The following is a 17,170-nucleotide window of genomic DNA, read 5'->3' as shown; positions in this document are numbered from 1 at the left end:
ATATATATATATATATTAGTGAGTGAGTGGGTTTGGTTTTACGCCGCTTTTAGCAATATTCCAGCAATATCACGGCGGGGGACACCACAACTGGGCTTCACACATTGTACCCATGTCGGGAATCGAACCCGGGTCTTTAACGTGACGAGCGAACGCTTTAACCACTAGACTACCCGACCGCCCCTATATTTATATATATATATATATATATATATATATATATTAAGACAAGCGTAGTGTCTTGTGCTAGTTAGTGGGTTTAACGGCGCTTTGAGCAGTATTCCAGTTATTTTACGGCACGTCAGTTTAATGTGGGAGGAAAGCCCTAAGTAATGTAGGTATGTTGATGATAAAACTGAAAACATAACTGAGGCAAATCTGGATTCGAACCCAATGTGTGCACGAGGGATTGACTATTTTTATTTCACCACAAGCAACGTAAGCTGGAGACTCAGAATCCCGTTGAGCCAATGTACACAGATTAAGTAAATATGCGTTACAACGACTACACAAGACACACCCTACCTGTAATACATGATCATTGACAATGCTGACTTCTAGAGCAAGACAGCCTACACTACAACATGTGGTGTACACAACTCAAACAGTTTGACCTAGTTTGAAATCCCGTCTGAAAGGCCAACATATCGGGACCGTTAAATAAGCATTTATGAAAGCGAAGCCGTTCATACGCATGTACACACAGCTACACACACAGCTACACGCACACACACACACACACACACACACACAGCTACACACAGCTACACACACACACACACACACACACACACACACACACACACACACACACACAGCTACACACACACACACACACACACACACACACACACACACACACACACACACACACACACATGTGTGTGTGTGTGTACATCGGTTTTCGATTCAGACCAAATGTGAATTGGTCATTTGGCAAAGACATCAACAAACAGGATAATGATTTTCAGCTGTAGCCAGGTTTATCCACGCAGCACCAAGCACCAAGCACCAAGAACCAAGACTGTTGAACCGTTATCAGACTCACAGGACAGCACGTGACCTTCCCATATCCTGTCGACCACGCGTACTGCAAGAACACAGGACATATTCCTACTGCTATTTCACTTGCGTGAAAGAACCACACCCGCAACTACGGCAATACCAGGATTGCGGAGGATATCAGCCCAGACAGTGAGGAACCATTTTCGCGCTGAAGGTATTCGGGTTAGACAACCTGTTCGTCGGCTGCAGCAGGTATGTTTTCGCTCGACAAGCATTGTCTAAACTCGGTGGATTGTAATGATATGTCGGCTCTGTTGTTCCACGTATAAAGTTCGTTAGTTTTCTTGTTTTACGCCGCACTCAACAATTGTCCAAATCTGTCAGAGTCAAATTTGTAAAAACTGTGACTTATCTTATCAGACTGTAGGGCACGGCCACATGAAAATGTCACTCGGTCGTCCAAGTGGGTCCCGTTACATTGATATTGTTATTTGCTAAACTGTACTAGAGATCTGTGCTACTGTATCATAGCAAGTATATTATCCAGTTGTTAATGCGGGACGTATGCGATGCAATTCTCTAAGTTAAGCCACCTGCTGGAGTAGGATCGAGTTTATCGTATCGCCTTGGACTCCAGGCGTAAGGTAAACGTGCGTGGTTGTCTTTGTGTGTGGCGGCTTGTATTAGTTTGGTTTTATAGTGATACCCAACTGAGATCGGTTTTTTTTCTTAATGTTTAGAGTTCAATTTTGTTCCATACAGGGGCTCAATAAATAACACAAACGAAACATTTAGACACTCATGTGTCCTCCCAACTAAAGGCAGACGCTCTATCCACTATACCACGGACAAACGCATATGTGCAATGTGATTAAATGATGTATTAACCCACAGTCCCCAGCGTAACAGCTGTATCATATATTCTTTGTTCGTCATTTCGAAGTCATACGGGACATAATCGAAGAGAATTTATGGATGTCAACGTCTTAATTATGAGGAACACATTCCATCCATAAATTCCCTTCCTTGTGTATCAGGCCTAGGAAGCCTTGATCAAGGCAGTTCAGTCGGTGAAAGCACAAGCTCGGTTAAGGAATGATCCAAGCTTTGTGGCGACGAAAAGGATCTGCCAGGGCCGACTTGCATCTGTGAGTAGAATGTTAAAACAGTTTTAGTTTTAATTCATTTACTGTCTTTATCAAAATACAGTAGATCATTTGTTTAAAGTGTCAAACTTGTATCAATGTGGAAGAGGATTATGCTGACAAATTAATCATTCTAATGTCTTTCGATTAAGTATTTCCCTAGAACGGATCAATCACCAATCGTAAGATGCATTTACAATGTAAACATCCTCTATCTGAACGGAGCCGCGTATGTACTACACCAGCCAGGAAATTATGCTGGTCGTAAGACAGACAGACAGACAGATAGTTTATTTATGTCTCGCCTCAATTTACATATAAAATGCTATAAAAATAACATAAGATAAAATAAAATGAGCCACTCCTATTGGAGTTATGAGATACAAACTACTAGAAGTAGTATAACCATAGTTTAAAAACATTATCGAAGATAAAATTCTGTACAACAATGTAAATTAAAAAATATATTAGGCTTTATATAAAATATTACTACGCAGCTATAAAATTGCCTTGCAGGTTTTGGCACTAAGCGTTACAACACTGGGACTGGCCAGGATAAAACAAACTTTCACAATATCACATTCATCTTTAAAACCACACCACAATTCATTATATTTATCTAATAAAACCTGTCGAACGTCATTATAAGTTGGGCAGTGGTCGTTATAGGTCATTCTTGGTAACTGGGTTGATTGCCTGTTATTGCAGTCTGACGACGCGACACATTGTTCGTAGTATCAAGCACTGAATTGTCCAGACAGGACAAGGAGGTCATATTACCAACTGCCATGAGGATCAAGGAGCTGATATGTTATGGTCCCCGAGAAGCATTGGTCGTTGTACATTATTTCTGTCATTGTTTTTCTTGGTCATGGCTCGATTATTTGCAGTCAGTCGTCACACAGTGATCACTGCTGCAAACTCTCCCAGATGGCAGAGAACGAAGTATTCCAAAGCTTCTGATGTTTGGGTTGTTCTGTCTTACATTTGTTACCAAAGCATTACTGACTGACGTATACACACAACGACCAATACTGAGTGTGATAGTGTGGTTAAATGTCGCTTTTAGCATTATTCATACGTATTATTCATATATGATGCCGGGATAGCTTGTAAATGGACTTCACATCCGGAATTGAGTGAGTTAGTGAATAAGGTTTTACGCCTCTTGTAGCTATATTCCAACAATATCATGGCAGGGGACACCAGAAATGGGACTTACACATTGTACCCATGTGAGGAATGGAAACCGAGTCTTCGTCGTAACGAACGAACGCTTTAGTCTTTAGACTACCCCACGCCTCTACATTCGAAGTGACGTTGATATCACACTAACGTGAAATTAAGTATATATCTGTCGTGAAGAAAATTAGAAGCCAGGTTATCTGTAACCAGCTTTAAGTTTTATATGTTGAATTAAGCTCTGTTGTTGTGTTGGATTGCTGGAGTATGAACGCTTTGAACTGTTTGCACAGTTTTAATCGGTCTTACTCCAGTAAGCCAACACAATGTGAAATTAATTTCTTAATTTCCAAATTCATGGTTGAATGTCAAATTAACAATCTGTCATCATAACTACTCTTACACACCGTAAACACGTAACGCGTCACTGGTCCATTTAAGGCCAAATACATAAATGTTAAATATGCTTTCATAGCAATAGGCTTTTTACATATTTGTCAATGTTCACTCATATGCTGTGTATTTATATATTGATGTGTTTTGGGTAATTTAATTTCAGGTGTTTGGGGTAATTTAATTCCAGGTGTTTGATTATATATCGTAAGGCTCAACAGATGAGCGGGAGGTTTATTTAATATGTTTGGTTACTGTTTTCAGGACATAAATGCACATATACAGTTTAAATTGCTAATCTTGATAATGTTGCTTCACATTTGATACAGCAAAAAATGTAAACAAGTGTCCAGAAAATAACGACGCTTTCGTATTTGCAGTGTGAAATGGAACAAGAAAATATGTACTCATGGGTGGTTTTATTTGCTTCCTTCACGACGCTTCTGTGTGGACCCACCATCGGCTTTGCAAGCGGAGTGATCCATGTTGCATTGTTGAATGAATTCCAGGAAGACGCGACACTGACAGCATGGGTGGGATCTCTCTTCTCATGCATGTTTGCTCTTACAGGTATGATATAGAATACAGGCAATTGCGATTGTACTTGTGCATTTGATAACCATCCGGCTTTTATTTGTATTATTTTGTGATATTATGTATTCCGGATTTCCAATAGGTCCCCGCAACCCATTCTGGTCACGAAAGGCGAAAAAATGTATTAGGTGGTTTTGTCGATAGCGCAGCTTCGTGACGACATGGATCGTGTTCACAATACCAATCCCTTGATTGTCTAGTTCAGACTCGATGTATTTAAATGCCGCCGTCATATACATGTGAGTGAAATATTGCTGAGTGCGGCGTAAAACAACAAACAAATAAAATACTGAGTCGGCGAGATTTCATTTGGATTTGTTTGGAGGAGAATACAATGTGTCCAGGGTTTTCGATCGAGTTATATGTAGTTCGATAAGCGAACTCTGATGGGGCCTTGACATTAAAGATGTATCGACAGAATAACAAAAATATATGAGACGCCTCCTAATATATTATTTCATACACTTTCAGGTCCAATTGCCAGCTTGGTTATCAACGTGTTTGACTGTAGAACATGTGTGGTGTTGTCTGGACTCTTGATGATGACTGGGTTCGTGACCAGCTATCTGGTGACGGATATAAGACTTTTGTTCTTAACATTTGCCTTAATCACAGGTACGTGAGGGGCGGTCGGGTAGCCAAGTGGTTAAAGCGTTCGCTCGTCACGCCGAAGGCCCGGGTTCGATGTGGTGGCCCAGTCGTCTAAGGCGCCGCGATTCGCTGTGTAGAGTTGCGTCCCTTGGGCACGCCAGAAACCTATGATTGTGGGTTCGAATCCCGGTTCGCCCCGATTATGTTTCTAGGTTTGTCAGCACCATATCCGTGCTCGTGGGTTTCACCGAAGTGGTAAACGTCTGAGACCTGCAACACTTCGGGCTTTCCTCTCACATTAAGCTGACACGCCGCGATATAACTGGAATACTGTTAAAAGCGGCGTTAAACCCAACTCACTCAATCAAGTACGAGGGTACCAGGTTTTCGCGAACAAGTATGCATCATCATCTGTAATTGGCAAATTGACTTTTAACATACAGTTTAAGAGGTCCCCAGAGTGTTCTAGGCACCCAAAACCTCCCCAGTTCGACGCTTTGTGTGTGTGTATAATGACAACAATGCGTTTCATATCGCCACTCAACTTATGAACGGCGGACGGTGTTGCAAAATTACATTTACAACGTCATCTCAGGAACTGGTCTGCAGATGGAAATGAAAATGGGTCTCAGTCTGGCTGTGCAGAGTTTGATCTCTTAGCTAGGTCAGGATCCGCTGGTCGTGGATGTCGTATATGACCTGCGTTCCTTTATGATTCACTGTCACATAAATCTGAATACGACTGAGAATCTGTTCAAACCAATACCCACTTACATAGTAAAACGTTAGAGCAAAACCACGAATGCAGAACTTTTGACTGAAATTATAGTTGAGTTTCCTTCGAGATTTTCATTATTCTAGGGACCCGTGAAGATCCAGGGTAGAGTATGTCTTCAGCAACCCATGTTTGCCGTAAAGGGCGACTATGCTTGTCGTAAGAGGCGACTAACGGGATCGGGAGGTCAGGCTCGCTGACTTGGTTGATGCGTCGATCCGAATGGCGTGGATCGATGCTCTTGATGTCAATCACTGAATTGTCTAGTCCAGAGTCGATTTTTTGCAGACCGCCGCCATATAGCTGGAATATTGCTAAGTGCGGCGTTAAGCAACAGACTCACTCACTTACTCATTCATTGTTCTAGGACACATGCATGCTGCGCTCATTCATGTGATCTATATTGTGTTGGGGGTCTTACAATTATCAGATCCAAGATATCGTGCTTACCTTTCACACTTCGTCTTTCAGGTTTGGGGACTGGTCTTGCACAAACCGGCTGTATTGTCGTTCTTCGATACTACTTCCCTAAGAATGCAGCCTTTGCAGCAACACTATGCATCTCGGGAGGCGGAATCGGTATATTCATTCACCCTGCGCTCTTTCAATATCTGACCCAAGGATACGGATTTCACGGCGCATTTCTCATACTTGGAGGAATATCGTTGAACATATGTGTTTCTGGAATGTTAATGCGTCCATCCAAATATGAACAAGACAGACAAAGGCACGACTTTATTGGAAACTCTTTACGGCAAAAGGTTCTAACTATAATGTGTGGGGACTTTACTCGGTTTTTTTCCATCATGAAAAAACTATCGTTTCTTTATTTTGTTATAAGTGTTCTGTGCTTTTCAATTGCTGCCGCAACGGAGTATATGTTTCTTCCAGAATACTTCATCAAACAGGGTTCAACATTCCAAGAAGGGTCCTTCGCAATAGCAGTGTCTGGCCTAGGTTGCATTGTCTCGCGTGTTCTCACGGGATTTGCCTCTACTGACAAGAACATCGGAGGAGCTATTTTGTATTCCTCACTAAATGGAATAATGGCGATTTTGACACTACTTCTGCCGATGTGCAGTACATCTTCTCACCTGAGAATACTATATGGCTTTTTGCTTGGACTATATACTGGAGGACAATGGGTTCTTGTAAATACGCTAACACTGGAACTTCTAGATATACAAGATGTTGCCACAGGTGTTGGCGCTGTTATGTTTACCTGTGGAACTGGATACCTGGTCGGACCTCCAATAGCAGGTACGTAATATGAAGCCAATCGGTATACAATTATATACATGCTGAACTAAATGCATATCTTGAAAATATTACTATTTAAGTCACATTTTCCTAGCAAATGTTCTGCAGTTGTATAAAGGGCACTTCCATGACATCCCATAGCCGAGCCAGGACCAACTGAGTTTGAATTCCAGATTCCAGTTTCAGTGTGAATGGGTGAGTGAGTCACACTTTAACGTCGCATCGGCAATGTTGTAGCCATATAGCGACAAGATCAATTTACGGATTCTCAAATACATAAAAGCGAGAAAGCCACGTCCATAACTATAGTTAATTTCTGCTGAAAAGTGCGATCCGTCAATATCATAAGGATGATTGTGTTTATGAGTCATTACCAAATAGTGATGGTACCAGGTGTTCTCACCCTTCGAAATCAGTATTTTGATTTTTACAACCATTTTTCGTTGTCAAAATAAATGTAACCTTTTCATGTTCAGGCCATGAAAAAGGTCATGAATACCAAGTCATTGCATAATATGTATAATGTGTGAGCTGCTTGGGACGTGTGGAAACATTGTTTTCAAAAGCACTTTTTACTGTTGTCTTATTGGCGTAAAATTCAAGCTTTAGTTGCAGTTGAGAGAGTGAGTAAATTCAAAGTTGTTTCACTCTGCTGTAAGCAGTATTCGGACTGACATTACACACGCACGCAAGCACGCACGAACGCACGCACTACCTGATCATCATATGTAGTTGTACCAGAGTCAGACGGCTAGCATTTGTTGGCTCACTGCACCTCCTTGGCTGAAATTGTATGGACATTGCAACGATACATCACATCGTACCATAGAGAATCGTATAGCCGTTAAAGCACGATGTCATTTAGGCACCCATGCCAAAATGTGTCAAAACAAACTACATGTGTATCTTTTTCAGCGGCTATATCGGACGCCAGTGGATATTTCAACAGCACATTTCTGTTAGCTGGTATGTATCATTTATTTGTCTCAGGTGAGTTGTCCGGTACAGCTCAGCCGTAGGTTAGTTGTATGAGTGAGGTACATGGTATATTTATGTGAGTTGTTTAAGGGAAGCACTCCTCAGCTGTATAAGCGAGGTATTGCTTGATAATAGGTTAGTTGTATAAGAGATGTGCAACATAGTCGTAGAGTAGTTGTATAAGTCCGGTACAACTTAGCATTAGGGTAGTGGTACATGCCACAATTAGGTGAGAGGTGTATACATGAGGTATAGCTTGGTATTAGGTTAGTTTGTATAAGAGGTGTGCCACATAGTCTTAGGCTAGCTGTTTGACTGAGGTATAGCTTAGTCTTATGTTGGTTGTATAAGTGAGGTGTAGCTTAATGTCATGTTGGTTGTACAAGTGAGGTATAGCTTAGTCTTATATGGGTTGTATATGTGAGGTATAGCTTAGTCTTATGTTGGTTAATGATTGAGGTGTAGCTTGGTCTTATGTTGGTTGTATAAGTGAGGTATAGCTTAGTCTTATGTTGGTTGTGTAAGTGAGGTATAGCTTAGATTTATGTTGGTTGTATAAGTGAGGTATAGCTTAGATTTATGTTGGTTGTATAAGTGAGGTATAGCTTAGATTTATGTTGGTTGTATAAGTGAGGTATAGCTTAGTCTCATGTTGGTTGTATAAGTGAGGTATAGCTTAGTCTTATGTTAGTTGTGTAAGTGAGGTATAGCTTATTCTCATGTTAGTTGTATAAGTGAGGTGTAGCTTAGTCTCATGATGGTTGTATAAGTGAGGTATAGCTTAGTCTTATGTTGGTTGTATAAGTGAGATATAGCTTAATCTCATGTTAGTTGTATAAGTGAGGTATAGCTTAGTCTTATGTTGGTTGTATAAGTGAGGTATAGCTGTCTCTTATGTTGGTTGTATGAGTGAGGTATAGCTGTGTCTTATGTTGGTTGTATGAGTGACCACTTATTTGTGTAAATCACCGATTCGCCCACTGATCGACAGATCGAAAAGGAAGTGTTAAATGTCTACGAACTTCATAAATACAGTGAGTAAACTTAATACTACCTCTATTTTCGAAAAGTCATTTAGCTAGTATGAGCATCTGATGGTACCTCCAATGATAACTTGGACGCGACGTTAAACCCCATTTCACCACATCCAATGATAACATGTAGTCATTATGAACATTGTTATGCTCTGGGCAATAATCAATTTAGATTCACTTACTGACTCAATATTTACTTTGCATGAACTAATAATAATGGAATCCATATGATAATTATATGGCATGTATACGTAAAGTGCACTTTCACAATGGTAATTGGAATGCACGAAATCATTCTTCTGGAAAATATAGATCGTCAACGCCAGCGATTAACTGGTTTAGAATGCCCGACAAAATAGATAACATGGGCCTCAGAGGCAAAATAGTGATGGCAATTATATACATGTACATGTATCACTGAAACTCAGCGACGACACCAGTTATTTGTACAAAAGGTAAGCAAGTCCTGCTCTACCGGTAGCATCCGCCGCTCACAGATATTACAGTGGTCTGTGAACAACCGAGCCCAGTGAGTGATTAGGTTCAATATATGTGACCCACCATGACATAAGGCACCTTACAGGTCAAAATCACGTGACTTCTTATTATATTTTAAAAACGTCAGTGTTTTAGGAACAATTCATTAGTATTGCAGAGAAACATTGCATCAAACATTTGGACTTTTTTTCTGCAAATGATATAATTACAATTTAGATATAGTGGCTGATTAATCGAAAGTAGACATGTATGCTGAAATGTTTTGAAAAAATGTTTTTATTACATTACGAACTAACGAGAAAAATAAGATATTTTTGTACAGACCGCATACATGACGATTTTAACGTAAGTAGTGAGTGAGTATGGTTTTACGCCGCTTTTAGCAATATTCCAGCAATATCACGGCGGGGGACACCAGAAATGGGCTTCTCACATTGTACCCATGTCGGGAATCGAACCCGGGTCTTCGGCGTGACGAGCGAACGCTTTAACCACTGGGCTACCCGACCGCCCCTTATTACGTAAGTAAGCTGGCGTCGAACGTCTCTCTTTCAGACGTCAAAGCACAATTGTTTCCGAGCACCCATTTTGAATGATATGTTTGTTTGTTTGTTTGTTTAATGCCGCACTCGGCATTATTCCAACTATATGACGGTATTCTGGACCAAACAATCAAGTGACTGACATCGTGCATATTGATCTACGCAATTGATTGACATGAAACAACAAGTCAGAGAACCTGACCACCCGATCCCGTTAGTCGCCTCTTACGACAAGCATGGGTTGCCGACGAACAATTCTAACCCGGAATCTGCACGGGACCCAACTGGAATGAGACCACAGAAGTTTTCATAGATCAAAACATGTATTATACATTTCTCATAGTGGTTAGTTAAAACGTGCGCTCGTCACTCCATGTTCAATTTCCAGCATGGGTACAATATACGATGCCCATTTCGGGTATGGATATCGTGATATTGCAGGAATATTTCCAAGAGCGGCATTCAAACACACTTACTCGTCTTCCATCGATACGACAAAACCTTTAATAATTTTAAAGTATATTTATGTTTTGGCTTTCAGTGGGAATGCTGTTATCGGCCTGTTTATTTGGTTTTTTATCAAATGTCACGAAACCGACATCATCAGCAACCAAGGACAGAGAACTGGCGATTGCAGCATCTGTCGATGACTGTTGTAGAGAGGAGTCGGTCCAAGGGGTGCTGATACTGCCAAAGAATGTGCCGGAATAAGGACAGAGGCTCATGAATTAGGATACGGAATAAGACATAAAAATGGCTTCAATCTGGAAGCACTGCTACTTTCCTTCGAAGACACTAGGACACTGCGGGAGATGATGTGAAATGGGGTTTAACGTCGCGTCCAATATTATTGCACTTATATAGCGACGTGCATGCACGTGTGTGTGGCTGCTTGTTCTAGTCAGGACTGATGCCGATTTATAGTGCTAACCCACTGAGATACCATGCCGCAGTTTAACATGAATACCCAACTCAGACACAGTATACTGACTCCGTGCCGACATGTCCCTGTTTTAGATCCTTACTGCCGAGCGCCAAAGAGGGTAACAAGTACCATCTTTTAACGTCTTTTTGAATGACGCGACCGGGGATCGAACCCGGACTTTCGGCTCTCCGGACGCACGCTCTACCACTACACCACGGAGGCGGTCGGACACTGCAGGAGTGACATATGAAGACAACATAAGAATGATGACACTAACATGGGGGTAGAACACTTCATTGATCCCTTAATAACTGAAGCGCAAGTCTTATCTATTGTGTTAGACCACCACGGGTATTCAGATCACGTGTTGTTATAGGTGATGTTATGTGTTGTTTTAATGTTACCAAGGACAAAAAATGAAACTGGGTATGCAAATTTGATCATCGAATTACAACGAATTACTATGCGATATATTTTGAATTGTGCCAGTGTAGCATGTGACGAGGTTAGGTGAAAAGGGGTTTAACTAGCAGCCCTTGTTTTAGTCCCTTAATTCCGAGCGCCCGCAGGGTAACACTAAGTGCCATATCTTAACGTCTTTTGGTATGACGCGGCCGGGCATCGAACCCTGGGCTCTCCGGGTGGATGTCCCACCACTAGACCACGGAGGCGGTCCCGGGGCCGTGTTATGGGGACAGTGTAGGTTGGCTGCTGCTCCGTAAGCGAGGTCACTAACCTATCAGGTGTGACCTGTTATATCCACGAGTGCCGTTATTAACCTAGACTTCACGAACACGTAATCTTATACAATAATATTCTAAATATGTCGACAATCCGATCATTTCTATGCGTACACTGAACAATGTTACACTTGGCTCTATTATTCTTCAAATATGCACGTGAAACTATGCACCATTCAGTGATCATAATACCAACCATTCGCACTCGGATGCGGACACTTGATACAGAGGAATTACGTCCTGTCGCACTCGCTCACACAGGGTATCGGAGAAATAGGAGAAATAACAAGGATCATCACAAAGCTCGAGGGGCGGTCGGGTGGTTGAAGCGTTCGCCCGTCATGCTAAAGACCCGGGTTCGATTCCCGACATGGGTACAATGTGTGAAGCCCCATTTCTGTTGTACACTGCCGTGATATTGCTGGAATACTGCTAAAAGCGGCGTAAAACCACACTTACTCATTCACTCACTCACAAAGCTGAAATGTAGTCAGGGATACGTCTTCTTTGCTGTATATATATTTTAATCGCTATACTCACTCACCAGACCTAACTGTCATGAGACTTTTTAAGAGAGTTATACTTACAGATGTATCAGATGAGCATCTAACCTGATTAAAATGTGTGGCCTTAGAAGCGAAAATCTAAAATAATTCCCAGAATTTCCAAATTAGAAAAGGCAGCAGTTGAGCACTTGCCCTACATGCCTGATTTGTATACAAGGTGTCGCAAAGAAATGTTGAGCGGTTTGTGAGCTTATTTCAGGAAACAAAGGTGACTGAGTATGGTTTTACGCCGTTCTTAGCAATATTCCAGCAATATCACGGCGGGGGACACCAGAAATTGGCTACACGCATTGTACCCATGTCGGGAATCGAACCCGGGTCTTCGGCGTGACAAGAGAACGTTTAAACCACAAGGCTACCCGACCGCCCCTCAGAAAAGCGGCGGAGGGGTACGTTTGCAATTGGATGGAAGATAGCAAACCACAAGATAATGGATATAAAACCGTGACGGTAAACTACGCATTATCTTTTTAGTTTCGTTTCAATAACTGATCTCACAAATATGGAACGTTTGCACGAAGCAAAAGTTTTGAAATAACGAATCCTATGGTGCAACATAATCATCGCCAAAGAGATAATTCATGAGTATTTGTAAAGTGATGAGACACATTCTGCAATGTAAATGAGTATTAAAATAAAATCGACAAAACCCTTTCCATACGAAATCTCTGAGTTCATTGTCCAATTCCGACTTCATCGTTGGCTTGGTGTTCGCGAAAAGGTGAGCGTATCCTGCCCCACCGGTGGCAAGCGTCCCGAACAAATATAAACGTAATTCAATTGTTCAGGATCATATATGGTTGGTTGGTTGGTTGTTTAACGCCGCACTCAGCAATATTCCAGCTATGTGACGGCGGTCTGTAAATAATCGAGTCTAGACCAGACAATCCAGTGACTGACATCATGAGCATCGATCCACACAATTGGGATCGATGACATGCATCAAACACCCGATCCCGTTAGTCGCCTTTTACGACAAGCATAGTTACCTTTTACGGTAAGCACGGGTTGCTTAAGACCTATTCTACCCCGGATCTTCATGGGTCGACCATATATGGTACACGGAAAGCATGATTTCCTGCACAGCACACTGATCCAACATTAACCTATCGTTTTTACTTTCAATAAAATCAGTAGATGAGCTATCTTAGACGGGATTGCTGGTCCAGGTGTCTGATTTATTCACATGCCGCCGTCGCATGGCCGCTTTGCTGTTCGGTGTCAGGCGTCGAACACATACTTGTTATGCAAATTGCATTGTCGACCGGTGCTACCGGAAGGACAAAACATGGTTCCTCTTTTCACCAACACCTGGTGTCTTCACGGATTTTCAGTGATACATTCTTACAATTTCCACCGCTATTTTGCCTTTTACGACATTAATTTATTATGGGTTAAATACGGCAAGAGTTTGCCTGCCGCAGCCAGGTACATTGCACGTGAATGTGGTGTCACGAAGTCACGTGAGGAAGGCAACGCGTAGTGTTCACTGTGTTGAACCACGCGAGGTCTTCGCATTACACAGGCGAGCAGATTTTACATCTTGCTATCAGCTGGAGCAACAGATAACTTCTCCGTCATCCCATCTCGAAGCTGCCGAGGAAATTCAGCCTGGCAGACCAAGGGATTCAGTTGAAGCTTATGAAACTTTTGTTCAAAGAATATATGGATTGCAAACTAAAAACATTCAAACGTGATATAATTAAAGAGTTGCTTACTACCTTAATAAGAGCTCGCAAAGATTCTGAAATACCATTCTTCAAATTTAAAGGAAATCAGTTGCAATATAAATTCAGTTGCAGTCTTTTGGAGAAAATAGATTCAGCTTTCAGATATATCAAACATAATAAGTATTCTGAATGTTCAAATTCCCTTGAAAGTCTTGCTACAGAGATCCACAAGCAAAACAAACATATAAGGTCAGCCGACAGATCCCTGTCCGGTTGGGCCGTAGTTGCGGAGGGAGACAACACTGCTTCTGGTTCAGACGAAAAACGTCGATTCGAGAAGGCAGAGAGTAAAGCACTCCGTAAGCGTCGAGCAACCCCTTGCAGGCCTCGAGACAAAGGTTTTCACACTGCTCCTTCTGCTACTTTCCCTAACCCTAATAACGACATGCCTTCTCAGGTCCCTCCCTCCATGCAAACCCACGCCTTCCGTCCCCAATTCAAACGTACTGTAAAACCAAACCAACAGTGTTTTTTCTGTGGCGGATTTGGGCATTGGCGTGCCTCCTGTCCCTTCGCTGCTGCTGCACGGTCAGTCCAGACAACAGCCCCCACACAAGGGGTGCAGAAACCAGCAGATCCAAGTAAGAAGTAGTCAAGAAATAATTTCAGGTAACGAAACATTTGCATTTTTCGGGTTCCACTCATATTATGGGTGATTGTTGGAGATAAGTCAAAAATCGTGTTGAGAGTTTTTAATTTGGACCTTTTCCAGAGCATGTGAACAAGCCCTCAGATCCGGACATGGTTCTATATGGCGAAAAGGTACCTTTTGCAAACTCTGGTCAGGACGCTTCTCTCAGGACAGATGCTGAATGTCCAATCAAGCACAATTTGGGAAACTCGTGCACAGACGCAAATCTCGGAGGTACAGATCAAGACTCTGAACGTTCAGACATATTTATGATTGATCAATTTGAAATCGAGTCAGGATCTTCTGCAATCGTAAAAGGCAGTTTAAGGAGGTTTATTACATTTGGGAAGAACATTGATGCACCAGAATATATTATCAAAACGATTCAGGAAGGATACCTAATTCCTTTAGTTGACAGTCCACCCCATGAAGAAACTAAACATTAGTTGTCTTTTTGTATCCTACATCTTTCCCAAGAAGAAAGTAACCATTTGTTGTCTTTTTGTATCCTACATGTACCCCATGAAGAAAGTAAACATTAGTTGTCTTTTTGTATCCTACACGTTTCCCATGAAGAAAGTAACCATTTGTTGTCTTTTTGTTTCCTACATGTATCCCATGAAGAAAGTAAATGTACAAGGCATGTCAGGTGTCAAATAATTCCTGCTTTTATTCCATGAAGGAAGCGGAGCTCAAACTGTGCACGTAGAGACAGGGCATGTATGAGTAATTTCGGAATCTTGGACGAAATTTGACCAAAGGGAAATAAAAAACGGAGCATGTTCTGTTTATTGAGCACTAGTAATCAGTAGATACATGTATGTGGTTCTCGATGGAGAACACACACACCCACACACACACACACACACACACACACACACACACAAACACGATTCCCTGGCTGCGTCATACCAACAGACTTTTAAGGGTGAATTTTGGTTTAGAGACGACACTGCTTCTGGTTCAGACGAAGAACGTCGATTCGAGAAGGCAGAGAGTAAAGCACTCCGAATTTTGGTTTAACGTCGCGTACAGGATTATTGCACTTTTATTGCGACGTGCGTGCGTACGTGCGTGCGTGTGGGCTTGCACTAGTCCGGACTGATGCCGATTTATAGGGCTAGCTTCGCATGAAGAGTAAACTGACTCCGAGCCGACCAGTCCTTGTTTTAGTCCCTCAAACAAGTACCATCTTTTAACGTCTTTTGGTATGACGCGGCCGGGCATCGAACCCCGGACCTTTCTCTCTCCGGGCGGACGCTCTACCACTAGACATTGAGGCGGTCGACAGACAGACAGACACACACACATTTACGCACACTAAAGTATTATAACTAGTAAACGATTGTTTACTTTTCTCATTCATGAAGCTGACACGCCATGAGATGACTAAAATACTGGCTGAGAAGGTTTGCGCCCACTTACACTTCAGCAACATTATAGACATTAGATGACACGTTTAGAAGTTTATTTGAATGAAACTAACAATTATTAAGACGAATCAGTTCTGTCTTTTTATTCACGCTCCATGCAACAAAGAATAACATTTGTATCACATGAGTATGCACCATTTGAAAATCAGTAGCCTGGTGTGACAAAATCATTAGCATATTCACACAGAGAACCGCTTCACACACATGGAAGGCATGTGCCGTCACACCAAAGCTCTAATACCTCAATATCCTCGCTGAGGACGACTTTTACTTATTTACTCTCGACAGAAGCTTCATCCATTCAGCTGCCTTTGAATTTATTTTTAAGTCACACGCTGTCGGGTGATTCTATACCATGACTGTCATAGTGCAGTTTTCTCAAGTTCATGCAGATTTAGAAGCGAGCAGCTAGAGGTAAGTTGGGGCTTTTAGGATTTGGTGAATCATTGCATCAGACAGAGAGAGGTTGATAATTGTTTAGATATTTATGGATGATAGATTAACTACATGTAAATACACCGTTTGGTTTTCTAAATCCGTGTTACTATGTTGTGTAGATCTTTTAGCATTACCTGATCCGCGTCCATGGTTGTCAGAGGGGATTACAATGGTGGCGTTGTGGATAGTATGTCACATTGCCTGTCCTTGCTTATTCACGTATACATCTGTCGGGTGGTTCGTGACTTGGTTCACTGCGTGTCATCGTGCCCTGACGGAGTGGGAAGTGGTTTATCAGCCTGGGTCATACAGCTGAGGTTTTCACGTAAAAATGATAAACGTGAGCAGCATTTACAATTATGGATGAAGCAATTCTACACAGTTCCCATACTTGAACAGTCAACACAGATGGGTTTTTTTTATTGTTGTGTGAAATTTGTTTGCTTGTTGTTTGTTTTAAACATATTATATTGACATATATGGTCAACGGGATTGGGCAAAAGTTATCCAACTTAGATGGCCCTTTCCCTACTCTATATGTACAGACATTGATTATACATATATTTACACATATACGTACACACATACATATACATACGCATACAGACATACATACATACATATACACATAATCATATATACACACAATCATACATACATACACATACTCAAATACGCACATATTACATTTATAGTAACAAAGAGAAATA

The 17,170-nt window shown here is 41.6% G+C and overlaps 1 protein-coding gene across 1 annotated transcript; it reads left to right on the top strand.

The window, feature by feature from the left end:
- The first annotated feature begins 2,093 nt into the window (after positions 1–2,093).
- On the top strand, positions 2,094–11,199 carry LOC139448088 (monocarboxylate transporter 12-like). Its single transcript, XM_071229601.1, has 6 exons — positions 2,094–2,153; positions 4,106–4,295; positions 4,791–4,934; positions 6,157–6,945; positions 7,861–7,911; positions 10,539–11,199. Exons 2-6 carry the CDS (start codon positions 4,112–4,114, stop codon positions 10,706–10,708), a joined length of 1,338 nt encoding a protein of 445 aa, XP_071085702.1. The 5' UTR covers positions 2,094–2,153; positions 4,106–4,111; the 3' UTR covers positions 10,709–11,199.
- Positions 11,200–17,170: the final 5,971 nt, after the last annotated feature.

The sequence above is a fragment of the Haliotis cracherodii genome, unplaced genomic scaffold (assembly GCF_022045235.1).
Source record: "Haliotis cracherodii isolate W230 unplaced genomic scaffold, xgHalCrac1.p SCAF_7, whole genome shotgun sequence".
Classification (NCBI taxonomy): domain Eukaryota; kingdom Metazoa; phylum Mollusca; class Gastropoda; order Lepetellida; family Haliotidae; genus Haliotis; species Haliotis cracherodii.
The sequence above is the reverse complement of the archived record's forward strand: the minus strand, read 5'-3'. Positions and strand labels throughout refer to the sequence as shown.